This window comes from Marmota flaviventris, chromosome 2 (assembly GCF_047511675.1).
Source record: "Marmota flaviventris isolate mMarFla1 chromosome 2, mMarFla1.hap1, whole genome shotgun sequence".
NCBI classification, from domain to species: domain Eukaryota; kingdom Metazoa; phylum Chordata; class Mammalia; order Rodentia; family Sciuridae; genus Marmota; species Marmota flaviventris.
This window is the reverse complement of record NC_092499.1, coordinates 196,883,598-196,910,352: the sequence shown is the minus strand read 5'-3', so window position 1 is coordinate 196,910,352 and position 26,755 is coordinate 196,883,598. Positions and strand designations below refer to the sequence as shown.

The window sequence follows — 26,755 nt, the reverse complement described above, 5'->3', positions numbered from 1 at the left end:
GTCTCGGACTCATGTCGTGCATCTCTGAACCCAGAGCCCCGAGGGAACCCGCTGGGACTAAGGGACTAGATGATAAGGATGGAAGCCGAAAGTCCAGCCCATAGTAGGTGTGCACCACATTTTAGTCCTTCCTCTGAAAGCGTCATTATCATCTCACAGGGAGGGGCAGTGGTAGCAACCCCAAGGCAGGTCTGGGACCCCATTTTCGAGCAGCACCACCAGGACCCAACCCTTTCAATCTGAGCTTCGTTGCCCCTCCCCCATGTAAAATATAGTTTCCACTAGAAGGAGATTGGGGACATGCCAGTGCCAGGGTCCTTGCAATCTCAATATCCCTCTCACATGCACTTTCCTTTCCCAGCCCCTCCCTGCTCTGCTGGGGCCCCCAGTGGTTCTGAGGAAGTCCATCCTCCCCACCTGCCAGGGAAAAGCCACAGGTCAAGACTGAGCCCTGAGCCTTAGGCGGGGAACCCGGGGCTCTCTGCCCTGCAGGATGCCACGGTGCCCTGACCCTGGAGCCTGCAGGTGCTCAGTCTGGGGCTCCCGTGAGGGGCCCAACCCCAGAACCAAGCTGACTCCAGGGGACATGGCAGAGAAGGACACTGACCCTGACATAACATGATGACCCTCCCACCCCTGGACCAAACCTTTGGCCAATTTTAATCTTCATCATGAGCCTTCTAAATAGATAAGACTGTTCAGAAACCAAGGCTCAGAGACGTGCGATGACTCATCCAAAACCACAGAGCCCGAGAGCGCCGGCTGGGGTGTGCACCCCTTTTCTTGGCACTCTGTGAACGGCCTTTCTCACTTAGCTCTGGGCTACGGAGACAGAGAAAGCCAATATATGACAGCCACCACCAAAAGCCAGTCATGATTGTCCCAGGAAAGACGGACCCCTGACGTCAAGCCTGGAAGGTGCTCAGAGGTCATTCAGCTCAATCCGCTTCACAGATGGGGAGACTGAGGGCCACAGAGGAAAGGGACACAGGGAGCAGGAGGCAGCAGCGCGGGAGCCAGGCCTGGGACAGGAGGAGATGGCTCTTCCAAGGCTGAGGGGTCCTCTGCTGGTTCCCGCCAGCTGGGGACCCTCCCTCCTGGGGTCTCAGGTGAGGCCGGCCCCGCCTCCGTCTCCGCCCACCCAGGCCTGGCCAATCAGAACTGCGCACTCCTTTGGCAAACATCAATTGGCTCAGTTTGGACACATGACCCAGATCCGGCCAATCCGAGCGAACCCTGGACCCTGCGGGGAGGTTAGCCCGAGCAGGGGCTGTTGGTGTTGGCTTTTCAACTTGCCCTAACTTAGGGTGACCAACTCAACTTGGCTCGCCAGCCTCGTCCCGATTTTAAGTTGAAGTTCCGCCTCTAGGAACCACCTCAGACTCCTCCGCGTGGAGACAGGGCTGCTAAGTCACCCCGCTTCAATTTGTGAGTGTCAGGTAATGGCTTTCAAATGGCAAGTTCCTCTTAAAATAAACATGCAATTTTAACCAGCGAGGCTGGTGCGCTCACCTGTAACCCCCAGCAACTCGGGAGCCTGAATTAGGAAAACTGCAAGTTCCAGGCCCGCCCAGGCAACTTGGTGAGACCTTGTCTCAAAATAAAAACTGTAGAGGGCTGGGACATGGCTCAGAGGTAAAGTGCTTGCCTGGAATGTAGGAAGCCCTGAATTCAATCCCCAGTTCCAAAAAAAAAAAAAAAAAAAAAAAGAAAAAGAAAAAAAATCCGTTTTAAAGTGAACATTTCAGGGAAAAATACTAAGAAGATAAAGTACCTTGCTGAAAAGCTATGGCAAAAAACCACGATGGCTGCATGTGAGCGAGCCATGGTTAAGGAGGCAATATCTGCAGGTCTGTAAACCTGAGCCCAATTCCCAAGTTGGTGGATGACTCGCTGTTTCACCCTGGATGAGTTGCTTATCCTCTCTGAGCCTCTACACCTTCCCCACCTCACAAGGTCACCCATCCTCAGAGGAGACAGAGAAGTCAGAAGCAGGGATGGTGGGGCCGGGAGGACTTGTTCCCACTCTTAAGGAGGGCTACCCCTCTTTCAAGTGCGAGCTCCCCCCAGGGGAAAACATGGAGCCAAGGCAGGGCCCATTCACAAATCCTCCGGAGGCCTGCCATTCTCTACTCTGCCACTGCTGTGCTTGTCTGATGAGGCAAATTAGCCACCATTCAGCTGAGGCACCCTTAGAGATGCTAATTGCCCAATGCCCGTGCAACTCCACCCTCCCTGGAACAGGCTGCTGGCAGTCGTCCCCTGCCATTATTTCCTGATAACAGGGCTTGATCTGTCTACACCAGGCCCAAGCGCTCTAGTGTCCAGCCACCGGCCCGTGCGTGGAAGGCGGGCAGTCAACACTCCCTGGCAGAGCAGTCTGGTGCTGGCACACAGCTGCCAGGGCTGTGGACACATGTGCACCCCTACGCCTACCTGCTCAGCCCCAGGGAGGATTCGGGGTCCCCATGTGCACGGCACTCTGTGGATACCCTAGGCCCAGATCAGTGCAGTGCACTTGCAGGAAGGCCCCCGGGGTACTCCAAGAGCGACGGCGGAGCAATAAATGAGCTCTCTCATGGATGATTTTCCCCAGGGCTTTTATACATTGAGGCATGGTTTATACAAACTAAAACATACAGGTTCCCAGTGTTGAGCGCCTTCGGATAAGTGGATGCCCCTGCGTAACCACCACCCCATTTAAGGTACAGAGCATTTCCATCACCCGGAGAGGTCCCTGGGGCCCTTCGCTGCCCCAGGGGCAGAGGCAACTGCTCTTCTGGTTCCTCTCCCTGCAGTTGAGTTTCGCCTCTTCCTGAAGCTCAGTGAACAGACTCGCTCAGATGTGTGCAGCACACATGCGCAGCCTCGCGCCTACACCCATGTGCACCGTCGCACAGTCAGACACCCTCAGGAGGGGGCATTCCAAACGGTAAGTCCCCTGGCCTCAGTTTGCATTGTGGGGACCTGTCCTCCCTGGGACAGGTGGCTAAGGGTGGTGGGGCGTCCCCTGGCCCCAGGTCCAGACTGCGGGAGGCTCCTTCCACTTCCCTTGAGCTCCCCTGCCTGGGTGACCTTGGCAGGTATTAAGACCTCAGCCTTCTCCTCTCTGATGGGAGGCCTGATGAACGCCCTTCTCGTAACCTCCCAGCACTGAGCGCCGTGAAGGCTGTGCAAGTCCTAACCCACTCCGTCCTCCCAGCAACCCTAGGTCCAGGCACAGGTGTTACCCCTGAATGGGCAAGGAACCTGAGGCACAGAGAAGTCCAGCAGCGTGTCCAAGCACACACAGTAAGAAGTGGCAGTGAGGATATGCCCCATTGCAGCTCGGCCTCCGTCCTGGTGAAGACTGGAGGTGGTCGCCTGCATTCCTGCCTGCAACACGGTAGGCGCTTACTAAATGTCAGAAGTGGTTACTTCCAGGAGCACTTAATCCCCGATGCATGGGTGCCTCAGAATAACCCATCTTACAGAGGAAGAGACCGAGCCCAGCCAGCTCAGCAGGGTTAGAACGGCTGTTATGAAAAAGACAATAACAAGTGCTGGAGAAATGTAGGGAAAGGAGCCCTTGCGCACCACTGGGGACAGGAATCAGCACAGCCATTCCGGAAAACAGCGGAGGTCCCTCAAAAAATAAGAAATTAAGCTGCCCGTGATCCAGCAACTGCACTCCGGGGCGCACCTCCAAAGGCAATGAAGCCAGAGGCCGAGAGACGGCGGCACGTCAGGTCTGCGCAGCACCATGCACACAGCCTCAGTGGCCACCCATGAAGGAACCACCAATGGACGCCTGGTCCAGAGCACAGTGGAATACTGTCCAGTCCTGAAGAAGATTGGAATCCTGCCATTTGTGACACCATGGATGACCCTGGGCACACTAAGTGTAACAATCCAGGCACAGAAAGAGACACGGCACAGTGTCACTCTATGTGAAACCTACAAGTGTTCTCCTAGGAGCAGAGAGCAGAAGGGTGGCCACCAGAGACCGGGGAGGGGTGCGGAGAGGTGGGTTGTGGGTACAAAGTTCCAGTGGGGTGGGAGGATCAGGCTCAAGTGGCCACGGCACAGCGGGGTGATTAGTTCACAAAATATATTGTGTATTTCAAAAGAGCTAGGAGAGAGGATTTTGAGTGTTCTCATCTCAGAGAAATGGTGTTTGGGGTGACGGATATGCTGGTCACCCCGATTGAGCCAGTATGCAGTGCACGCGTGTACCGGAGCACCACCATTACCCTTTCCTGGGCGCAACTGTTATGTCTCAAATGACACTTCAAAAATGAATTTTAAAAATGTCAGCGGTGAGAGCTCCAGATCTTCTGATTCCAGATCCCGTCTTCTTTGCATCCTCCACCGGGACGTTCTATTCCACGAGGCAGGAACTTGGTCTCTTTTGTTGACAGTCATGTCCCAGAACCCTGACGAGTGCCCCACGCCTTGGCATTCAGTGTTTCCCCCAGTGAATAGGTGGGAGGGAGCTGGGAGGAACCACTCTGCCCAGCTCCCCCTTTACAGCTGGGGGTCCTAAGCCCTAGAGGGGGTGTGACATGCCCAAGGTCACAGGGCACCTTGGCGCTGGCGAGCCTGGGACTTTCTCCCCTGCCTGCTCACCTCCCCGCCTCCTGACAGGAGCAGCCAAGAGGTTCGGGAGCCCTGGGGCCATGTTAATGGGCAGCTGGCACCAAGCCACTCGACTTCATAAAGCCATCCAGGGCCGGCAGAGGCTGCCAAGCCAAACCTCAGAAAAGCCGGTGGAGGGACAGGAGGCCCAACCTGCCAGGGCTCCTGCGGGGCTGCAGCGGGGAGGGAGGCTTCCTGGCAGCCGGCAGTGGGGGAGGCCCGGCCAGCCCTTAAAAGCCCTTCACGAACAAACACTTGGAACGCAGCCCCTCTGGCCCATGTCCCCACCATGTCAGCAGAAGCAGCAAAACCTCCAACAGGGACCGTGGAGAGGGGCCTGGGGTCTGTGCTCCTGGGTGTGGGGTCAATGAGAGCCCGCGCGATGGTGACATGGGGAGTGTCCCCCCAGCCCGAGGGCCACCCTTAGTTGTCAGGTCCAGCACTGGGACATAGATGTCAGTTGGAAACACTGCTCCCCTCCCTTGATGACTGGCAGGTGGCCCCTGGGCAGAGGCTGGGACAGGAGGGTTTCTGTCATTGAGAATGTGCCCTTAGGAGAGAGAGGGAGGGAAGCAGGCGGGCAGGGCAGGGTCGGCCAGGGCGCAGGCTTGCTGCAGTCTGGTCTCCTGCTGGACCCTGGGAGCTCTGGGAACCACTGTGCACAGTGGAGCATTTGGGAAGTAAGAGGGTCAGTGTCCTCCCCTGGCTCGGCAATCGCTGGCTGGTGGCCGTCTGGGGAGAGGAGAGGAGGGCTGCTGCAGACAGTGTGGGCAGGCAGGTCCCAGGGGCCCAGGGCAGTTGTGGGGGCAGTTGGGGGCTCTCAGCAGCCGACTCAGAGCAGCCAGGGTGTGGCGGCACCAGCTGTGAGCAGGGTGTGGGCCAGGCACCTCCAGTGTCCACGCCACAGGCACCTCCTTCCTGTGCACATTCAATGCTGCCTCCCCAGGCCGCAGCCAGCCTCGGGGGAAAGGGGAAGGCCTGCCACCTCCCTCGTGCAGGTCGCTGCACCTGGCACTCAGTGCAAAAGCCACTGTTTGCACACCTGGCTGGCCCCACGCGAGCTGTGCCTCTGAGATCTGCAGAGTCTAGACTGTGCAAGACCCAAGGGGAGACCTTCAGAACAGGTTTCCTAGGCTGACAGGCCCGCTGGGGGCCTCTGATGGAGGACGGAGCTGGGCAGGTGAGGTTACAAGGGGAAGAGAGGCATGGTGGCCTCGAGGGGCCTCACCTGCCTGAGACACGGAGGATGGGGAAGGAGGCATGACAGGCCAGGGGACCAGACAAGGCAGAGGGTCCTGGGGAGGTAAGGCCTGGCCTGCAGCCCCCATCCCGGCTACAAGAGGCGCCGGAGACTCAGCCCCGCAGGGCCAGAGAGGAACACTCTTCAACTTCACCCCCGCCAGCTCCACCCCCCGCCTGGGCACAGCACTCTACAGTGAGCAGACCACTAGCTCAGCACTGTGAGGTGGTGAGTCAGAGCCTGAAGGCCACACAGCCTGCACTCATTAGGAGATGTTGACTAAGCACCTACTACGTGCCAGCCCTTAATCCCAGTGCCGGCAGACTTCCAGAAACAAGCAGAACCCCCGTCTCTCAGAGCACAGGTTCTGGGGGGCCGGGTGGGTGGGGTAGGAGCTCAACGTTGCCATGGGACAGAGTAATCCAGCAGGGAGGGGATGAGGTGGAAGCAGCCGGTGACAGAACAAGGCGTGCAGATGACAACAGGACCAGCCTCTGTCGAGGCCAGAGGTAGGTTTGTGATGGGAGGTGGGGAGACCTGGTCAGAGAGGACGGGGGCGGGACCGACTGCAGGGCCTCGTGGACACTGTATGGATTTTGCTTTAGCAATGCGTGAAGTGGGGAAAAGGACTCAGGGGGGACAACTGTGCAAGCAGGTGGCAACGAGGACAGGACTGTGACAGTCCAGGGCAGTGAGGGCAGCAGCTGGGTCTGCAGTGGGGCTTCTCAACTCGGCCCTGGCGACGATTTTTAAATTGGGGCTGGAACACGCTTTGTTGTGGGGCTGGCCTCACTAGTGCCTGGAGGACATCTGCCCACGAGTTGCAGTAGCAGCCTCGCCTCTGTCGTGACAACCCAAACTGTCTCCAGACATTGCCAAATGTCCCCTGGGGGCAAAATCACCCCCGGGTGACAATTCTGGCCTGGCACAGGGATCAGCCAACTACGGCTCCCAGGACAAATGCAGCCGCCACCTGTTTGCCCAAAAATGCAAGCCGAGAACAGATTTCACGGTTTCAGATGGTCCCACTTTCAGGGATTACGTAAGTCCCTCCCGGGAGCCTCGGTTTGCCTCTGGGCAGCAAACTTCGATTGTTTACTCTCTGGCTCTTTAAGAAAGAGCCGTCCAACTCCTGGTCGGGGTGTTAATGGGGCGATGAGAGGAGGAGGGAGGCGGGGAGGCCTTGCAGGCAGGGCGCAGGGTTGGCACGGCGAGTGGGGCTGGAGCGAGCACGGCTCTGAGTTTTGACCTCTGCTCCCCCTGGAGATGCTGAACGGGGGCACTGGGCAGCACGGGCTTGCAGTGGGCAGACCAGCTTATTTGGACATGTCAGGTTTGAGGAGCGTCAGTCACGTGGACAGTCAGGGCAAGATCACCCAGTTCGGAGCTGCAGGCTCAGCTCTGTCTTGGGCAAAGGACTTGGCCTCTCTGGGCCTCAGTGTCCCCACCTGCTGAAAGGCATTGATCGGCTGGGAGGTCCCTGGAGCAGGGGGTTTGTGGTGAACCCCAAGGCACAGGCAGCCTGCTTGCACTGCCTCCTGAGGACGCCTCCATCAGGAGGGACTGAGGTCTGCGTTAGGAAGGCAGGTGGGGACTTCGACTCTGGGGTCTTGGGGGGAGGTGGCCATCTGAACTGCCCGGGGCTTGAGAGGCCCTGACCCAGGGCTGGGGAGCCTGGTTAGGAAGACTGTGGCTGTCCCCCTGCAGGAGACTCACAGGTCTCCTGCTGGAGATCACACAGCCCGGCAATGGGGAAGCCAATGGGGAGCCCGAGAGGACTGGATCCACACAGCTGGCGAGCGTGGAGCTGGGTCAGAACAGCTGGCTCAGGTGACCGAGGCTGGCTGAGCTGGGGAGGGACAGGTGAGTGGAATTTCAATGCAGGACTCTAACCCGTCTGGACTTGGAGATGGACGAGTTTCCTTCCAACTCATGAGTGTTAAGCGACCCTCCCCAGGCCCTGTTCAGCTGATTCCTTGGAGGAATCTGTGACACCCCTGCTCTCTGTGACACCCCTGACCTCCCAAGGAGCCTCAGCCTCCTAGTTGGCCTGTCCTGCAGCTCCGTGGGCTCGCTGAGGCCCTGCGTGTGTCCACGTGAGACGCGTCTGAGGCTCTGAAGTCTGGATTGTCAATCTCGGCCACACGGTGGAATCACTTGGGAGCTTCGCAAAGCACCAGACCCTGGGTCCAGCCCCAGAGATTGGGATTTAATGGGTCTGAGGAGTTCCAAAGCTCCTCAGGTGATGCTCGCCTGCCCCTCAGCTGGTAGGTGACCTGGGGATGCAACGTTGACTGGGAGCCAGAAGGTGCCATCCCCTCCAATCCTCCAGGGGCAGTCCCAGGATGAGGCTAATGGGGCTTTGACCCAAAGAGGGCAGGTGTCAGGCCCCAGGGCCCGGCTGGAATTTCACAGCAGGATTTATGGGAAACGGTACCAATTCTTTGTGACATCAGATTTCCTTTTGAAACAGCTTGATTTCACTAAGATAAATGAATTAATTTAAAGAAGAGCATTACCCATATTCTATTTTGGGGATTTATTGGACCTAATGGTGGCCTGAGCCCAAGCGGGTCCCCTAGCTCTTGTCCTCCTCTGGCCACCGGTGATCATAGGACCCAGGTGTGTCAGACAGGAGCCAACCTGGGGTTTGTGCTGGGAGAGCTGAGAGAGGTTCCCTCCCTGGCCTTCATGTGGGGGGAGGGAGTCTGGAGGCAGGTCTTGGAGGAGGTCAGACCTGTCTGTCCCTGGCCCCGGTGGGGAAGGACGGCCCTGGGTTTGACCCACACACCCACAAGCAAAATGGCACAACTAAACCACGGTTCTGGTGACTTCTCTGGGATCCGGCATCTAAAATCTCCCTCAGAAGTTCTCCTTCCTAGGTTTAGAGGCTGCGTATGGGAAGTGTGCTTGGGTAAAATTCTAGAGAACCCACAAAGCAGCCCGAGTGGGGGCCTTCGCACAGCTGCAGGGGCCACCAGCACAGAGGCCAGAGGGGGCACCTGGCCGTGGGAAGGGACTTGGTGCCCAGGGGTGGGAGTGGGCTCAACAGTAGAGCACAGACGTGCCCAGCAGGCTCCCGCGTCCCTCCCAGCACTGCCAGCAGAGAAAGGAGGAAGGAAAAAGAAAGAACTTGGCGCCCGGTCCTTTCAGAGGATGAAGACCCCCTGGCTGGAGTGGCGGCTGGGCATTCCCGCCGGCTCACCACTCGCCATCCCGAGGGGCACCATGTTGGCCAACTTCGACCAACCTCCGAATTCAGTCATCTGTGCGCTCACTCGACAAGGTCTCGGGGTAGATGAGGGGTAGGCAGTGCTGGGCGCAGAGAGGCAGGGGTACCCGGGACCAAACCCCAGTCCTGGGCGCTCCCAGCGCAAAGGGAGGGGCAGGCAGAGATCAGGTCACAGTGGGACAGAGGCCAGCGAGAGAGGTGGCCTAGAGGGGCACACAGAAGCCGGACAACCCATATCTGGGGGATTGGAGCTTTTTGGAGGTTGGGAAGGCTTCTGGGAGAAGGTGGCATTGGATCTGGATGCTCCAGGACGGGGAGGCAAACACGTGGGTGGAGAAGAGAGGAAAAGCATATGCCAAAGCCCAGGGCAGGGAAACTGGTACGTGTGAGATCAGTGGGGCCAGAACCCGAGCCAGGAGCAGGAGGCGGGAGGTGAGCAGGGAGGTGAGAGCCGCCTCAGTCTCCCAAGGACTTGGAGCACCAGCCACCGGGGCAAACAAAGGAGAGCGTCCATTCCCCCCCCTGCTGCCTTGTGCCATGAGGATATGGAAAAATCCACTGCCCTGGTTTTTGCAGTTTCAAAAATATAAAACATCCATACGATTGAGGTTGTTTCAAAAGGCACTTCTCTTGTGAGGAACCCCCAGTTCAGGGAAGATAATCCAGAGTGACGAACCTAGGAATCCAAAATCAGAACCAAGAACATCTCATGATAAATTCTCAGGAAGCAGACCAGCGCCATCAGGGAGGGAATGGATGGCATCTATTCAGGGAAGTCAGGGGAGTGGTGGTTAGGCAGAGCCTTAAAGGATGAGTAAGAGATGTCACAGAGGCCAGGCCAGTGGCTACAAGGTGTTCTAGCCAGCCAGGCCACATGAGCAAAGGCCCTGGGGTACAACCCAGAGCAGCCTGCCAAGGGCCTGAGAGAATTTCCAGTGTAGCTAAGAGAACGAAAGGCAGAGGTGAGATGTGAATGGAGGACGGAGAGGAGGTGCTGGTTCTTACAGGACCTTGTTGGCCAGAGAAGGATCTTGGAAGTTCTCCTGAGAGCAGCAAGAAGCCACCGCGGGGTTCCTGCCTCTGTTCTGTTGTGTTCCCTCACCCCCAAGATGTCTGTATGGAATCGGAGATGGACTCTGAGATGACCTGGAGCTGGGAATAGGAAGACCCCTGCAGAGGGGAGCCAGCCATTCCTGAAACAAGAACCTAGCAGCACCCACTGTGTGCTCGGCTCGGCTCTGGACGCCGGGGAGGCAGCGCACAGCGTGACGGAGCCCCTCTCCGCGAAGCTGAGGACGCACAGGGTTGAGGCCCTAGAACCAGAGAGGCACAGACTGTCCCAGGCGGTGACAGCCAGGGAAAGACCAGGCGGTGAAGGCGCGGCGGTGGGGGTGGGTCTGAGCCCGGTGCCAGCGGAAGGATCCAGCCGTGGCTCTTGCCAAACCCCTTGCGCGACAGCCCGGAGCTTGCTCACTGTGGAGAGCTGAGAGATGGTTTCCCGCCCCCTCCGCTGGCTCCGACAGTGCATTTGTGGTGACCACAGCCACCAGCAACCCTCCCGCTCCCTGCGCCTGCGCCAGCCGCAGCCGGTAGCCACAGCCCCGGGATCTCCCTTTGACCCCTGCCCCACGCGTCTGCCCTTCTCTGGGGGACGGCGGTGAGCTCCCCAGGCCCCGCCGTTGGCAGGGCCGCCCCCACGGCCTGCTCCAGGGAGTCGTCGCGCAGAGAGCACGGCTCCAGGGTCCTCCGGGGTCCTGCACCTGGGGAGGAGGGGCTGGCCGAGTGGCGGAGGTCTGGGAGCCCTCTGTGGTTTGATCTTCGGGAACTGCTGCCAGGGGCAGGGGTGATGAGGCCCAGCGCCCGCAGGAGGGACCAGCCTCACCAGGTGACAAGCAGGGAACAAGAGCGCAGCCCCCAACACGGCATCTGATGGCATCTGCCAGGATTCTGGTCCCGAGCACCACGAAGCACCCTGACTTTGAACCTCAGAATTGCGGCCCTGGACAGGTTCGGACGTCGCCCGCGGGGGCGTCAATCATGAATGGCAAGGCTCCCGCCCACTCCTTGGGCCAACTGTGGATTGAGGGGCCTGGCAGGATGGCGGTGTCCTGACCTGGAACCGCAGAGTTGTGACCTTGAATGGGGGTGTTCCATAACAGCACGGCAGCTCGCCGAGCTGCAGAATTCCAACCTGACACAGGATTCCAGTCCGGACCTCCAGGGCACCTTGGTGTCCACTGATTGTCTCCAACACCCAAGGTCCCCGTTGGGAAGAGCAGCGCTGCCCTGACGCACGAGGCCCGAACACCGAAGTCCACGGGGAAGCCTCCACAGTTCCTGCTGTGGGATAAGCCAGTTGCTCCGATGAGGATGGCGATGGTAAAAAACAGCAGTGAATCCTGGCACGAGGGTGTGTGTGCCAGGAGCTTGGCTTTGTGCTCCACATCCCTGTCCCATGCAGTCCTCTGGACCACACCGGAGCTTGTCATTCCCAGTTCACAGCCGCGGATTCCCAGGCTCAGAGGCGGCCCAGTTTGCTGGCTCAACAGGCAGCCCTCCTCCGGCCACTGGGTCAGTGGCTGCCGCCCCTCATTGGCTGGTATGTTCCGGATTCACCTGAGAATTTCCCGACTTGCGACTTGCTTGACATCCACCAGGGCATGAGCCGCCTTGAGCTTGGGAGCCTCCTCCAGCTGGGTGGGATGTCACCTGTCCCAGCTGGGTGGGACCTGCACCCTGGGCTGTGCTGTGGCCAGGTGTAAGAAGAGGGCCAGGATGTGAGGACTGATTTTGTGTCAACCCAGCGGTGCCACAGGGCGTCCAGGTCCAACATCTCCAGGGTCTGTGAGTGTCTGTGAGTCTTCTGGATGACGTTGGCCAGAAGGTTGCGCCGTCCCGTTGTGGTTGCACCCCAGCAGCCGGGATGTGGGTGTCCTCCTGCCCCAGGACGGGGATTTCCACCCAGGGCGTCCCTGGGGGCTCAGACTTCAGGACTTGGACTGAATGACACCACCAGCTGCCCTGGGTTCCCACACCAGGGGACTTCTCAGCCTCCATAGTTCCTCATAATAAATCGCATGTGCACATCTCTCTTACTGCTTCTATGTCTCTGGTGAACTTTAACAGAGGACCTGATCTGACTCCCACACCCCATCCCCTCTCCTCCCTCAGGTGGAAGGATTCAGAGGCAAGAAACCATCCCCCCTCCATTTCCAGTCTATTACAGGGGTCAAAACCAGAAGCCCCGGGGCCAGGCATGGTGGCACATGCCTGTAATCCCAGCAACCCCAGAGGCTGAGGCCGGAGGACCACGAGTTAAGAGGCCAGCCTCAGCAATTTAGCAAGACTGTGTCTCAAAATAAGAAGGGCTGGGGGCGGGGTGTAGCTCCGTGGTGAAGGGCTTGCCTCGCGTGCAGAAGGCCCTGGGTTTAATCCCAGCGCCACAGAAAGACAAAACAGTGAAGCCCCAAAGCCTGTATGTGGGGCCGGGCATGTCCCCCAAGAGTGTTTAATGTTTTAAAATTACTTCCCAACATTAAAAACTTGGGAGAGCTGACCACAGACCTGCTGCTCCCTGCTGCCCTCTGGGGCAGAGGCTGTGTGAACTGGCCCCCTGGGGCCTGCCGGGGCCTCCTGTCCTCCTGCTGGGTTAACAGGGGCCCCATGTGCGCCCCTCGGCAGGGACCTGCTTTTCCTTTGAGGGATTCTCTGGAGCCGAGGGGTCCTCCTGGCCATCCAGGGCAGGGCTGGCTCCAGGGCGCAGGCCCCCGCTGAGTAGGGAGCCCCTGGCTTGGGGCTCTGTGTGGCCATCATCGACGCCCACTGATTTGTGACCAAGAGGCCGTTTTTCGTTGGCGTCCTGCAGATTCCATCAGCTGGCCCTGCCGCTGGGGCCCTGGGGAAGTCAGACCCGGACCCCGCACACCCCGTCCAGGCCTGTCCCAGTCTGTGGTGGACACCCCTTGGGATGGGCCAATTCTCTCAGCAAGAGATCAGCAAGGGACTTTCTTACAAGGGGGACTTGGGGCCGCTTCCTGGAGGAGAGGAGAGAGAACAAGGGACTCCCCGGGGTACTGTGCATAGTTTCCTGGCCAGTGGAGAATGCGCCATTTGTCCCTCAAAGTGTGGGGGAGTGGGATGGCCAAGGGGGGATGGCCATGGGGGAGGCCAAGGGAGCGTCTGGCCTGCAGCCATGCCTTGGTGCGTGAAGAGACCCAAGAGTCCCCGCCATGGGGGACATCAGTGGGGAAGGGGGCGGCGAGGTCTGGGGCAGACCTCGAGAAGGAAGGACCTGCAGGCACCTGGGCGCTGGGCCCGGCCTGTACCACCTGCCGCATGGGTGAGGACAGGGGAGGAAATGGGTCTCCCCGGATCTCGTGCCACAGCATCCCAATTGTGCACCCAGACCAGCCCTCTCCCACGCACCCCGGAAACCAGAGACACAGAGCTGCTTGGCCCTCCTTCCCTCCTCTCTCACGTCCCTTGGAGTCCCCCTCCTCTGCAGCAGGCCCCAGGTGACTTCAGAACACGGATCGGCACAGTGTTCCTGGACAGGGCTGGGAAATCGTGCGTGTGAGGCTTTGGGCCTCACGTCTGGAAGCAGCCGCGCACATTCCCATAAAACTGCCTCCCCGCCCCCACCCGCTGCAGGATCCAGACGCCAGTAGGGAACGGTCCTCTGAAATGTCCTGCTTCATGGGGGGAGATGACGCCAGCTCAGAAGAAAGCAGAATACAGGAGGGGGTGTGGATGGCACCGGGGAGGTGGACGGAGGCCTGCAGAGGAAAGCTCACTTCTGCAGTGTGGGGCAAAGTCAAGTTCAGGTTCACGGCCCAGGCCTCCAACACGGCCCGAGGCCCTTTCTGACGGGGCCTGTTGCTCTCTATCAACACACCTTGCTTCTCCTCTGGTGTTCAGTGCCCACCTCCTTCTGGAGGTTGGAGCTCCAGGGCGACGTGGGTTACTTATTTACTTATCCCCCGTCTCTCTCTTCAACCCGTCTTTGGAGGAACCATCTCTTTCCCATTCTCAGTCTCTTGAAAATGTCAGCTCCTGGCATTGACATGTGACCCAGACCTGGCTAATGACGGGTTCAGGGATGGACCGATGAAAATCAGCCTCGATTTTGCTGAGACCATTGAGAAAGAGACCTGCTTCTCCCCAGGAAGGAAGCCTGGGGTTGCAGGAGGCCGTCTTTCCAACCACATTGGCGCAGCCTACTGAGAAACCAACACAGAAGAGCAGCACTTAGGTCCTGATGACATATTTCAGCCCCTGGATCCAGTCTTGCCTGAAGCCTTACCTAACTCAGGGCTTTTAAAAGCCCATTTGAGCTGCATTTCTGTCTGCTGCAAGCGGAAGAATCCTAGAAGGTACACAAAGGCTTCTCAAGTGCCTGGCACTAGTGTCGGCCACACTAATCCTAGGCCACCCTGAAACAGGCGCACACACCCACAGAAAGGGAGAAGGACCAGAGAGGCCTGGAGGGGCAGCCTACTTTGAGGCTGCAAGGATTGCCCTGGGAATGGGAGGGGACTGAACCAAGTTGAAGTCACTGTTTCAAGGGACATGAAGGATGTGCAATCCTGTCCACAGGGAGGAGATGGAGTCCTGGAGCCGTCAATACACAGATTGATTCAGTCTTGTCATTTCATCCAGAAATACTTAGTATGTGTCTAAAAGGTCAAGATTTTGAAAACGCTATTGCACAGCGGCTCTGCCCGGGCCTGCTCTGCTCGCCGCAGGGCAGTGGGGGTTCTGACGGCGGAGAGCACTCGGGGGCTGGGCCACCCCTCGTACCTCCACCTGCGTCTCTGCTCCCCACAGGCGGCTGCCCGGGGGCCCTGGGCTGCCTCTTGGGTACACCTGGCTCTGTGGAGATGCCAAGGCAGGGCTGGCCAAGGCCAAGGCCCGAGGATCATCTGGGCCCTGGGGAGCCATCAGTGGACACCTCGGCTGTTCTCAGAAGCTGCTTGGTCCCAGGTCCGTCACCTGGCAGATGTGGGACCTTCGTAGGTGACGTCTCACCCTCAATGTCAGGTTCGGCCGCCGGCCCCAGAGCACAACGAGGGCTCTCTGCAGGAAAGTGGAACTGAGAGGGGCGGGGACACCTCAAGTGTCTAAGTCAGTTCTGCCTCTTCTCTGTGATGAGGGAAAGACCACCTGTCCTTGCCCAGGGAGCATGAGGGGGACAGGGAAAAGGCAGGTAGAGACAGGAAGGAAACGGGTGGGCCTGGGTGACCCTTGCCTTGTAGTGAGATCCCTCCGATGGGTCACCACAAGGTCAAGTGCATTTGTTCACTTCTGTGCTCAACAAACCTCCACTGACATTTAACAGCAGCAGTGGTGACCGTGAGGACACTCGCCGGGTGCTTCATACAGCAGCCCTGGTTGCTGTGAAGCTCCCCAAATTATAAGTTAGGAAACTGAAGCCCAGAGAAGTTAAGTCATTCCTGAAAGAGCACACAGCGCCCATGGGGCTGAGCAGGGATTTGAACCAGACAAAGGGGCGGCACAGCCTGGGTTTGTGAGCCTTGCTGCCTCTAGGCCGGGCCTGCTCCCCGTCCTCCCAATGGTATGAACGCCAGGCTTCCAGAGCACAGAGGGGGAGCCGTCCACGCTGCTGGAGGGGGCTGCGGGTGTCACAGGGAGGGTTAAGAAGGTGTCCCAGAGGAGGCTGGGGGGAAGCCTGGCCTTGAGGGTGAGAGAGAGGAAGAAAGGGGCGCAAGGCAGAGGAGGGATCAGCTTGGGAAGTTGGGTGCAGCCCTCGGGAAGGAAGGAGAGTCAGGGGCTGCACAGTTGAGGACGGTGGTCTCTGGGGCCTGGGGAGGAGGTGAGGGTAGAAGGCTTGGCTGGGCCTGAAGAGCAGGCAAGGAGTTGGGGCTCTGTGGGCAGCAGAGGGGCTTTGGATGGGATGGTCAGCACGAGCACCTGGCTGCTCTCCAAGGAGGCACTGGTTGGGGAAAAGTGGAGGCAGGGAGGCCAGGGTGAAGGCTCAGGGATCAGAGGAGAGGTCAGAATTCCGTGGTGACCGTGAGGTCCTCTCTCTGGTCTCACCTGCTCCTACTTCCTGCTGCCTCAGGGCTCCAGCCACAACAGCCACTTGAATGTCCAAGAGGGCCGTGGGCACCCCAGGGCCTTAGCACCTGCTGTTCTCTGCACACGACACTCTGAGCACCCTCCTCCCTCCCTCCCCACGGGTCTCTGCTTAACTGGCACCTTCTGGGTGGGGCCTTTCCTGAGCCCCATGGCCAAGCCCTGCCTAAGCACTGTCCCCGCCCTGCAGCCTTTTCCCAAAGTGCCCCCAAATATACTGACTGAGGTCAGGCACGGTGGCGCACGCCTGTAATGCTGTGGCTCGGAGGCTGAGGCAGGAGGATCGCGAGTTCAGAGCAGCCTCAGCCACTTAGCAAGTCCTAAGGAGCTCAGTGAGACCCTGACTCTAAGTAAAACACAAACTAGGGCTGGGGACCTGGCTCAGGGGTCGAGAGCCCCCGAGTTACACAGATTGGTTCAGTCTTGTCATTTCATCCAGAAATACTCAGTGTCTAAAAGGTCAAGGTTTTGAAAACACCATCGCACGGCGGCTCTGCCTGGGCCTGCTCTGCTCGCTGCTCCCCGACTGCAGTAGCCGCTCGGTGGGCGCTGGCACCTCTGTTCTCTGCCAGCATGCAGCAGGAGCATAATAAAGCTCACTGAACGCCTGGACACAACTGGTCGCAACCCAATGGCTCGTGGCCGACTCTGCGGGCCTTTGTTACGGTGACCATCTGGTTCCTGCAGTTCCGCGTGGCCCCGGGGTCGTCAGGCCCTTCAGTCATGCTGCCCCGCTGCCCAGGGTCCTACTCTGCGGCAGGCACTGAGAGGTGAGAGTGGAGGAACCCGTCAGAGGAAGACGAACAGCAGGTGAGGGCAGTGGACAGTGCAGGGGGTCTTTTAAATGGAGTGTCCCCCTGAGGAGATGGCAGTGGGGCTGGGCTTGATGGATGGGGGAAGCGAGTGTTGCAGCTTCTGTGGGAAAACAGTCCCAGGCAGAGGAGGAGCCTGTGCAAAGGCCCTGGGGCAGGAGGGTGCCTGGTGTGCCTGAGCTCCGGTGAGGAGACCAGGTGAGGAGACCAGCACAGGAGGAACCAAGTGATGGAGTGGGAAACTGGGGGGGAAGGGGCTGGGACACGCCGGGCCACGGGCCCTGTGGGTAGATGCTGGTGAGGACTTGGTTTTTCCACATCTGAGACAGAGCCACGGAAGGTTTTGACAAGAGAGTGAGCGGCTGGGTGGAGGAGAGATGGCAGTGGGAGGCGGCCTCTGCAGTGGTTCAGGCAGCAGAGGGGCGGCAGGGCAGCGGTGTGTGGTGAGAAGCGGCCACATTCCGGACACCTGTCACTCACACACTTCACTCCCTGCTCTTACCCCACCAGGCTTTCATGGGTGGGAGAGAGGTGGTGAGGCTGTGCTGGGTGGTCACCAGTGACGTCCACGGCAGCTGGCTATGGCCCCTTCCTGCCTGCCCAGCACCGTGCACAGGGTTCCGCACTGTGCTAGCACCCCCGACCCCACCATCCGGGTCGTCCTCCCAGGCTGGGCTTCGCGGCCCGTCCAGTGCCTCAGACTCACCCAGGACAAGTGGCCCTGGGAACGGGATGGCCACGTGCACAGGATGGAATCAGCCCTTCCTCACACGGTGCAGAGGCCTGACGTACGACCCAAACTACAAAACCCTCAGGAGAGAACCTGGGGAGGGCCAAACCACTGGCTTTGGCCGTGATTCCTTGGCTCAGGTCAGGAGAGAGAAATCGATGAGCTGACTTGACAGAACTGAGTCCGGCTGGGAGGCCCGGGCGCCGTCCCCAGCCCGGGGAGCAGAGAACACTAAAGCTACTGTGCCTCAAAGGCCACACAACAGGCCCCAAGCCACCTGAAGAACTCGAGGAGGTCTCTGCAGACCACGTGCGATCTGGTGTTTGAAACCAGGTGTGATTCAGACACGTGGTCACATGTGAAGGCGCAGTGACAGCAAGGCCCACTGAGGCCGGTTCAACAGAGAACAAATAAGACGCAAAGGACCGCGAGCAGCTGAAGAGGCTCCTCGCCAGTCGGGTTTCTAATTAAAAGCACAGGAGACTCGGCTTGTGAGCAGGAGGCTGCTGACGAGGATGCGGGGACAGCGTGGCGGGTCCCCAAAGAACTAATGACAGAATCACACGTGCCACTCCCGGAACACACCGGGAAGAACCCGAGCATGGAGCCACTGGTGTGCCCGTGTCCCCAGCAGCATGGGTCACACCAGCCCAACAGGTGGAAGCCACAAGGGCCCACAGGTGACCAAATGACCCACACGATGTGGGGTGGGTGAGGGACGCTCAGACTCGCAGCACAGAGGCCCTGAGGACACTGCGCTAAGTGAAAAGCCACCAAGGAGCACAGTCAGGCCCCAGGCGTCTCCCAGAGGCGGAACTCGCGGGGACAGGAGCCGCGGGCTGAGGGCCGGGCAGCTGTCGTCCATGAGCAGGGCCTTCGGTTTTGTAAGACGGAAGGTTCCGGAGCCGGTGATGGTGCTGGGCCGTACGCTCAAGGGCAATTAGGACAGCAAATCTCGTGTCACTGTATTTTGCCACAATTTTGGGGGGAGTCCCTGGGGGTGGCATTTGGCCTTGGCCTGGCGAGTCTCCCAAGGCCCAGGTGGCCCCGGGTGCACCCGGGAGGAGCAGGCTCCACGCTGGGCCCATGGCACCCGCTCCCCACTCTCAGAGGGGTGAGGTGTGGGGGGCTCCCATTGCCAGGGGGTGGGATTAACCCAGCTCTTGAGTGTGGGGCTCACACGACCTCATGTCCTCTTTGTGACCTGTGTCACCAGAACTTAAGAATGGGCACCCTGGATATCGGCCTGCGAGTCCTGGCCCCCATCCCACCCACCCCATGTGGAGGCCGGGTGCTGCCTGCCCTGAGCCCCACCTGGCCACGTCCACTCTGATCGGAGGCGCCACAATCATGACACCCACAGAGGGAGGGGGGACCTATCGTCTCCATCATCCACTAAACGATGCTTGATGCTAACCTGTGTCCCTAGTAGTCCCATCTGGTGGTCTTTGGGGACAAGGTCATTCTCGACCTGGGACCAGGAATACTCTGTAAGGCGGGGGACACTGACAAACCTCTCATCTCCCCCACTTCTCCACGTGAAGCTGGGACGCTAGGGAGATGACATCTCATTTCCTGAAGGTCACTGGCACAGGATGTGGGGTGGGTGAGGGACGCTCAGACTCGCAGCACAGAGGCCCTGAGGACACTGCGCTAAGTGAAAAGCCACCAAGGAGCACAGTCAGGCCCCAGGCGTCTCCCAGAGGCGGAACTCGCGGGGACAGGAGCCCCCACAGAGGTCAAAGTCAGGGAGTCCCCGGTGGGCTCTGTGCCAGCCCCCACAGCCGTGTGACCCTGGTCCAGCCTCGGTTTCCACAGCTATGCCACGAGGACCATGCCCTTCCCTACCAGGGTGACTGAGGGAGCTGGATTGAAAGTGGCGTTGAACGTCCTTCTCACCGCACCAGGCCAGGGCCGGGACCAGAGCCGCGCTGTCGCAGCTGCTGCTGTTTACCAGGAGACGAGCTGACGGGGCCCAGCCGGCCCTGCAGCCCCTGCCTTTAAGACAATCCCGAGAGCACATCAGGGGTAAGAGGTCTCCGTGGCCCAGGGGACGGGTCACTGGTTGGTTTTCCAGAACCGGATCCTAACACAAGGACCTGAGTAGATTCTATGGGAAGTGATCCCCGAAAACCTTGGTAGGAGAGCGGGCAGGAGAGGGTGAATGGGGTGTGTCACCAGGCGCATAACTGCTGGGGACAGCGAGAACCTTGTCCTGCTGGGGAACCCTGGAGCGGCCTCCTGGTGGCACCCCCGGGCGGAGCTGGGGCACTCACACACTCCTCCGTCAGTCAGGAGCTGCCGGGGGCAGTGGGCCGCTGCCTTGACTGGACCGCAGTGGCCAGAGGAAGGCTCTAGGCTGGCAATAGCACGTGCCGTTTTATAAGAATAATCATATTTTGCAAAGGAGCTTGTTTATCTTGCACGACTGTCAGGAGGATCAAATAAAATGAGAATTAACAACAACAACACAACCTTGCAGTCCCCGAGGTCCTGGGAGAAGCCAGCTCTCTCCCAGGGCTTGGTGCACATTGAGGCCTTTACCTCTGTGGGGCCGGCCACCGCCCTCGGCCTGCGGTGCCTGAGGAGCCGCACAGGGAGCTGCGACAGTTTCCCCTGAGCCACGCGGTCAGGGAACAGAAGAGCCAACCCCGAACCTGGACCGTCCAGCTCTGACCTCAGGGCTCCCACGCAGGACGTCATGAGTGTGCACAGGACACCCAGGGCTGGGTAGGCAGTTGGTGCCTAATGCGTGCTTGTTCTCTTCCAGTTAATTAAGCTCTGGCGAGCCGCTCCCTGGCCCGCTTTTCGCTTCCCAAGCATTTCCACGGCTTCCAGCCCGGGCGCTGGGGCTTCTCCAAGCCCCTGAGAGACCGACTGCCAACGCACGTCCTGGCCAAGTGTCCTGGGGGGACGGAGACCCCTAAGCCTCTGTGGGGTGGTACTAGGGGTCAGAAAGGCCTAGGGCGAGCCCTGGACCTTTCACTGATTTGCCATGTGACCCAGGTAGGTCACGGAAGCACCTGGGGCCTCCGGGTGTCCCTGATCAAATGACATAGTGGGTTTATGGAGCCTGGCTTCAAAACCCCCACAGGCCACCCCCAGTCACCCTTGGGACAGCCCTGGGGGTGGGTCTGTCATCTCTCCCGTTTACATCTCTCCCAGGGCTGGGTGACCCACAGCCAGCCTTCCGAATGTCTGCCCGATCGTCCCCCAAACACAAACAGCCATCTGGGACGTGCGGGGCCAGCAAGAGCCTCGGCTGGATGACTCAGAGCCCCAGGGTCCCCTCATTTTTCCTGAGAATCATGCATGAACCCCCGGCTCAGGCCAAGGAGGCCGCAGCCTTACGAGAAGCAGAGAACCCCAAAGGACCACGGACAGTGACCCCACAGTCGGCACCAGGGCACGTCGGCTGCCAAGAGGAGTTGGGGAGGACCTGCGAGCACGCTGCGGCCCGCGAGGGCTCCCGAGGGCCAGGCCCCGGGGGAACGGCTTTAGGTGGACTTTTTTTCTCTAAATGGCCCCAGTGGCTGCCTCTCTCTAATTCCCACTTCACGGGTAGGAAACTGAGACGCAGAGGAGGAGAGGGACTTGTCCAAAGTCACCCTCCTGGGAAGAGGAGTTGTCCTCAGAGCTGATGTGGGTGACCCAGGCCACCACAGGACACCGTCCCCGAGCACGACTCCCACCTTTAAGTAGAACAACAGAGATTCCGACCCAGGTGCTCCCTAGCTCCAAGTTCCACTCACGTCTGAAATCTCACTGCCCCGTCCCCGCAGCCCCGAGGTGGCAGGGGCTCAGGAGATGAGCTCAGGGAGCTTGAACGCCCTGCCCCAATTTCCAGGGCTCAGGAGCACAGGCTTGGGGACCAGAGGGACGTGGACACACCCGGCCGTTTCCTCTCCTGTAGAAGGGTCTTGGCATCACGGATCAAACTCCGCCTTCCCTTGCCTGGAAGAGCTCGAGGCCTGCTTTCCCTGTTTCCCCTACAGCTAAAGCACGAGCCTGCGGCCTGATCCTGGTCAACAGGATTGTCACGGAAGTCTGCTAGGATGCTCCGGGGAAAGATCTCCCCCCCCAGGAAAAACAGTGGAGAAAATGCCCCTCTTCCTGGGTAGGACAGCATTGGGTCTCCATTTGAGGACTAGAACTGGGCAGCCATCTTGTGATGTGAGGCTTCCAGCTGAGGACCAAGTCGTTGGCAGGGGTTGGAGTAGACTCTAGAACCCTGAGGGCACCGTGGAGCCAACAACTCCGCCCTACCCCAGTCACCCTGGAGAGTGGGCTACACGGGATGGTTCACCTCCTCTTTCCTATGGAAGCCGCCTGGACTTTTCCATTCTGTTACTTACAGCCCAGAGCAGCCCTGCTGGACACAGCACCTGATCAGCTCGCTGGAAGGATTCCGGTGAGACAGCGCACACGGAGTCCCCTGACCGAGCCCGGCACCATCAACAGAAGCTACTCTAGAAACCTGGGGCTTCCAGAGAAGGCAGACACTCAGGGCCAGTCCAGGGGTGCCCCTCGCTCCACCGAGAGAAGCCTACAGTTCTCCCAGAAAGCCCAAGTCCCATGGCAGCCCAGCACCTCTACAGGGACACCCGGTGGGGCTGACCCCCTCCACACAGGAACAGTCAAGCCGCCTTCTGCCTAATGGGTTTTGATTTTTGCTCCCCTGACAGAGCAGCGGAGGCCTGTGCTCTTGTTTGCTCGAGTTGCCAGAACATCCCATCAATTATTAACGCTCGGCTCTGCCTTCCTGGTCCTGCGGGCAGAAGGAGTCTGGGGCCACCCAGCCCACCGGGCCCAGAAGGACTCTGCTCTCCTCACCCCAACACCACCTGCTCTGCCAGGTGCTGAGCTGAACCTCGACAGTGTGGAGGCTGCGAGCTGGGCCTCCACTTCACAGGTGGGGGGTGGGGGGAAGGTAGGTGAGGTGGGGGAGGGGAAGGGGGAGGGGAGGTGGGTGGGGGAGGGGAAGGTGGGGGTTGGGGGTGGGGGCGGGGGGGGGCTGAGAGGGTTGAAGAAACCGCCCAAGGTCCGAGGCTGGGGAGATGGCGGAGCTGGCCTAGAGAGAGGGTCTGTCCTTGTCCTTCAACATGGCACATGTGGCCACGTCTGCACCTCACAGCCCCTGGGAATGACCCCCCACTTGTCGTCTCCCTTTGTGGCCTCTGAGAAAGGCCGTGGTCCTCCCTGCTGTGACAGGCCAGGCGTCCCACCTGGGGGGCTGAGGCAGGCCAAATGCCAATGACCGTGGAGGCCAAAGGCCCAGAGGACACGCTCGCACACAGGCGGGCAGTGAGGTCGGCAGGTTCCCAGACCCGAGACGGCGGCGGCCATCTGTGCAGTCCCCACCATTCGCTCACTCACTCACTCACTCCCAGGCAGCTCCTTGGAGCAGCTCTTTGGAGCGCCTCTGGGCCAGGCACCGCGACGCCCGCTGGGAACCAGGCGGTGCGTGGACTCCATGGCACTCACACTCCTGTGAGTGTGAAACAGACACACGGGAAGCAAACACGATTCAAAGGTGCACAAGGCCCAGGCAGGAAAGACACAGCATGGTGCGGCCGAGTGAGGGGAGGGGCCTTGATGGACAGGAGTCAAGAAAGGCCTTCTGTGGCCACTGCTCAAGTGGGGAATGAGGGCCAACAGCTGGCTGTGGGACAGGCTGGGGCAGCGCATCACAGGCAGCGGGAGCAGCAGGTGCAAAGGCCCTGAGGTAGGATAAGGCCTGGCCTGGGTGGGAACAGCAAGGAGGTCAGTGGGACCAGAATTGAATGGACTAGAGGAGAATGGAGGACATGAGCTCAGAAAGGTCCCGAGGAGCAGACTCTATAGGCCCTCGAATGCCATGACGGAGTCTCGATTTTATTCTGAATAGCTGGGAAACCTCGCGAGGATTTTAAATAGATGAATAATGTGATCCAATTTACATTTTGAAAAGTTCACTTTGGGGGTTGTGTGGGGAATGGCTTGCAGGGGGCAAACGGGGAAGCAGGGAAACCGGGGAGGAGGCTGAGGTACTTAATCGTGTGGAAGGAACAGGGTGTTCAAAGTCACACTTGGGTTTGAATTTCTGGTTACTCCTCTTAGCCTGCTGTGTGACCTTAGGCAAGTTACTCCGCCTTTCTGAGCCCCACTATGTGTTAGGTATTTGCTCAACGGCAGTCAGGAACCTACACTAGAGACAGTGGGCCTATCCACCTTCCTTACTTCAGCCCTGGCTGCAGAAAATCCTAGACGGTCCATCTGCCAGGACTGTGAACTGACAGCCCAGTCTGGGATCATGGAGAGGTCACGGAGCTCGTCCCCGTGGTGAGCGGATTAACCCGAGGGAGAGGAGAGGCTGCCTGTACCCAAACATTGCCTCCTGAAGCCGGAGCGCCTGCGCCCTGCCACATGGCCACACCAACGTGCCCTTTGCCTGCTTCTTCCCAAGAGGGAGGGCACCGCCCATTTCCTGCCCCTTGATCTCCCGTCTTGGGACATCGGGGAGGAGGGAGCGCGTGCTGGTACCTCCAGGATGTGCAGTGGCGGGACCTGTGTCAGGCCTGGAAATAGCAAAATAAGTCTGTTGATCCTAAGCCGGTTAGGGGCGGGGGCCTCTGTGCTCAGAGGGAGGCTTTCTGGACACGAAACCCGGGGGCAGGATTATGGCCAGCGGCCGCCCACAGCTTCCGGGGGGAAGCCAGGTCTGGGAACCTGCCTGTCCTTTTTAGGGTCCATGGGCAAGGCTCCTTCCACCTTCCTAGGGGCCGCCCTCTCCCACGGTGTCTCCTGGGGCAGCCAGACCTGGGAAAGGACCCACACAGTCCCCTTCAGACCAGGGGCCAGTGAGGCGCTGAGTGACCCCAGGCTGAGAGCCTAGGATGGATGGCCCCCCAGCTCATAAGTCACAGCTGAACGCAGGACGTCCCCTCCCCCTTTCCTTGGGCCATGAATCTGTTTTCCTGCCCCCCCCCCGCCCAGGAGTGCATCATCTTCTCCCAAACCAACCCTGCTGGATCTCACCATCAGCCTCTCTCTCTCCTGGACCCCCGTAGTCATGAGCACACTGTGATCACCTACCCCTACGCCCAGCCCGCCGGCCACATGAGGACAGGCCCCAATTCTCCAGGCACCCTGAATCCCCGCCAGACTCAGATGAGCTGCCCAGCCGCCGGTCACCACATGGCCTGCCCTGGCTCCTGCCCCTGCCCCCGCCGTTCCCAGTTCCTTCGACTTCCACCGTCACCAGGCAGCCCACCGGGCGGGATCAGACACCTCCCTGCCCCTTCCTCTGCTTTCTCTCCAACTTTGAAATTCACCCCCTCCTCCAGCAGCCAAGGCACCTTTACACGCTGCATCAAACCACTACGGGAAGAAACTCACCCAACCCAGAAATGAAGAAAGAGCCAGCAGCCCTGTCCACAGGCCCACGGCAGCTGCGGGCACGGTATCGTCCACCCACCCCTCAGTGTCCCTTTGCCGCGTTTTCCTTAATTCTGCTGAGACTACCCGGCAGAATCTCTGCACCCTCTAACACACCTGGCAGCTGCTTTTATTTCTTTCTGGGGTAAGAGGGGTTGCCAAGAGCTGCCCTCTCCAGCCTGGGCTTGGGACTTCAGGGAACCAGACCCAGCTCTGCCCCGGCCCAGCAAGCTCCATTTCCTTCCGCCCCTGGCTTTCTGGCTGTGGCTCTTTGTGAACCCTGTGAATCACTTCCCCCAACAAGGTGGGCCAACACAGCACTGAAGCATCAAAGGTCAGGCCATCAGTGCCCTTCGGAGAAGTCAGAGGGTGTTGGTCCTCACCTCTGGGACTCGGCCAGAGCCCCTCTCTTACTGGGCTTCATCGCGGCGAATGCAGCGGAGTCCCCAGTCATGGCCCTGGCCTGGGCTGAGCGCCCAGGCCCCCAGCCCCGGACCCCGGCCTCACCTTGGCCGCCACGGAGGAGTTGGGCTTCTCCAGCAGGTCCCAGAGCTTCTTCCTCTTCTCGGCGCAGCACGTGTTGTCGAACTCCTCGCCCTCGCGCTCGCGCAGCGTCTCGGCCTCCCGCTTGAGCTCCTCGTTCATCTGCTCCTTCTTCTGGTGGTAGCGGGCCTGGCAGCAGGACTCCAGGTAGATCTCGTCGATGCCCCAGTAGTCCAGCTCCTGGCTGAAGCTCAGCGCGCACATCTCCTCCATCATGTGCAGCCGCCCGGTGCGGTAGAAGTTGAGGATGGAGGTGAAGGCGCCCGGGTGGCGGTCGAAGAAGTACTCGTTGTCGTCGAGGCTGTAGTCGTCGCACACCTCCAGCAGCGAGTCGTGGGTGTTGCAGTCCCGGAGCTTGCCCAGCCGCGTGCGGGGCAGGCGGTCCAGGGTGCGCCAGAGCACCTCGTGCGCCAGCCCCCCGACGTTGAGGCGGACGCGCCGCGAGCACGCCTTGCTCCGCACGATCTCCATGGGCTCGGGCGGCAGCGAGCTGGTGGAGCGGGAGCCATGCTTCGTCATGCCCGCCGGCATCGCTGGTCCGGCCGCCCCCGCCCCCCCTGCCCCCCCAGGCCGCTGTCACTGGACGGCAAGGCCCTCTGCCGCGGGGGAGGGGGGCAGGGAGCGCTGTGGGCTGCTGGGGTGCAGGGGTTCGCGCGGGCGGGCGTCACGGCCGCCTTCTCACCTCCATCCCGACGGCTGCAAGGCAGAAAGCGAAAGCGGACGCGGGTCAGCAAACCCGGAGCTGGGCATGGCTCCTCCCCGCCTTTCCACTGGGGTCCCCGCAGACCTTGACCTTCGAGGTTTAAGCGGCTCAAGGGGGTAGGACGGCTGGACGCTGTCCCTCCCGCCGGTGCTGAAGTCCGCCCCACCCCATGGATGGAGGGAGGGGCCGCCCTTGGGGCGGGGAGAGAGCCCCAGAAGGAGCCCCTGGACCCCCGGAAGCCCTACCCTGGGCTTCCGCGGCCCTGGAGCGACCTAGCCACTCGGGGCGCTGTCCGCCCCGTCGAGTGCTGAAACTCCCTTCCCTGTGGGTCTCTCGTTTGAGTCCCGAACCTGGCCCCGCAATGTGG

The 26,755-nt window shown here is 60.0% G+C and overlaps 1 protein-coding gene across 1 annotated transcript in view; it reads right to left on the bottom strand.

Annotated features, from left to right (window-relative positions):
- Positions 1-26,216, bottom strand: part of Kcnb1 (potassium voltage-gated channel subfamily B member 1) — a 76,370-nt gene extending 50,154 nt beyond the window's left edge. Inside the window, exon 1 of the mRNA XM_027946457.2 lies at positions 25,650-26,216. Within this exon, the coding sequence (XP_027802258.1) occupies positions 25,650-26,216 (567 nt within the window). The remainder of the gene's footprint in view (positions 1-25,649) is intronic.
- Positions 26,217-26,755: the final 539 nt, after the last annotated feature.